The sequence below is a fragment of the Myotis brandtii genome, unplaced genomic scaffold (genome assembly GCF_000412655.1).
Source record: "Myotis brandtii unplaced genomic scaffold, ASM41265v1 scaffold231, whole genome shotgun sequence".
NCBI classification, from domain to species: Eukaryota; Metazoa; Chordata; class Mammalia; order Chiroptera; family Vespertilionidae; genus Myotis; species Myotis brandtii.
The window spans coordinates 911663-912073 of NW_005358689.1; the positions used below are offsets into that span (position 1 = coordinate 911663).

The window sequence follows — 411 nt, forward strand, 5'->3', positions numbered from 1 at the left end:
CCGTGTCCCCGGAGCCAGGGTAGGCCGGGGGGCTCTGGTCATCCACGGGCAAGGGGCAGCCCTGGCCCCCAGGGGCCAGGTACCCGGGGCCTAAGGCACTCAAGCCGCCGCTCACGGCCTCGTCGTACGACGGGAGCATCACGGGCACGCCGTCCACCACCACGAAGTCAGGGTCGCTGCTGGAACTCCTGGGGGGCCCCCTGTGCACGGCAGAGCGGTTCCAATGTGTCAGAGCGACCCGCCACCCCGGGGAGGAAGCCACAGTGCCCCCCGCTGGAGCCGGGGTCCTCGGGGCCCGCGATGGGAGCAGAGGTGTGTGTGTGTGTGTGTGTGTGTGTGTGTGTATATATATAAAGGGTGTCCCAAAATTCACGCAAGAAGTAATTTTGATAGAAAACACAGGTTTATAAT

General features: G+C 63.7%; 1 protein-coding gene across 1 annotated transcript in view; it reads right to left on the reverse strand.

The window, feature by feature from the left end:
* Positions 1-4: 4 nt before the first annotated feature.
* The window catches only part of SUSD4 (sushi domain containing 4), a gene marked incomplete at its 3' end in the record, with an annotated part of 72567 nt that continues 72160 nt past the window's right edge, over positions 5-411 (reverse strand). Inside the window, exon 7 of the mRNA XM_005866508.2 lies at positions 5-200. Within this exon, the coding sequence (XP_005866570.1) occupies positions 5-200 (196 nt within the window). The remainder of the gene's footprint in view (positions 201-411) is intronic.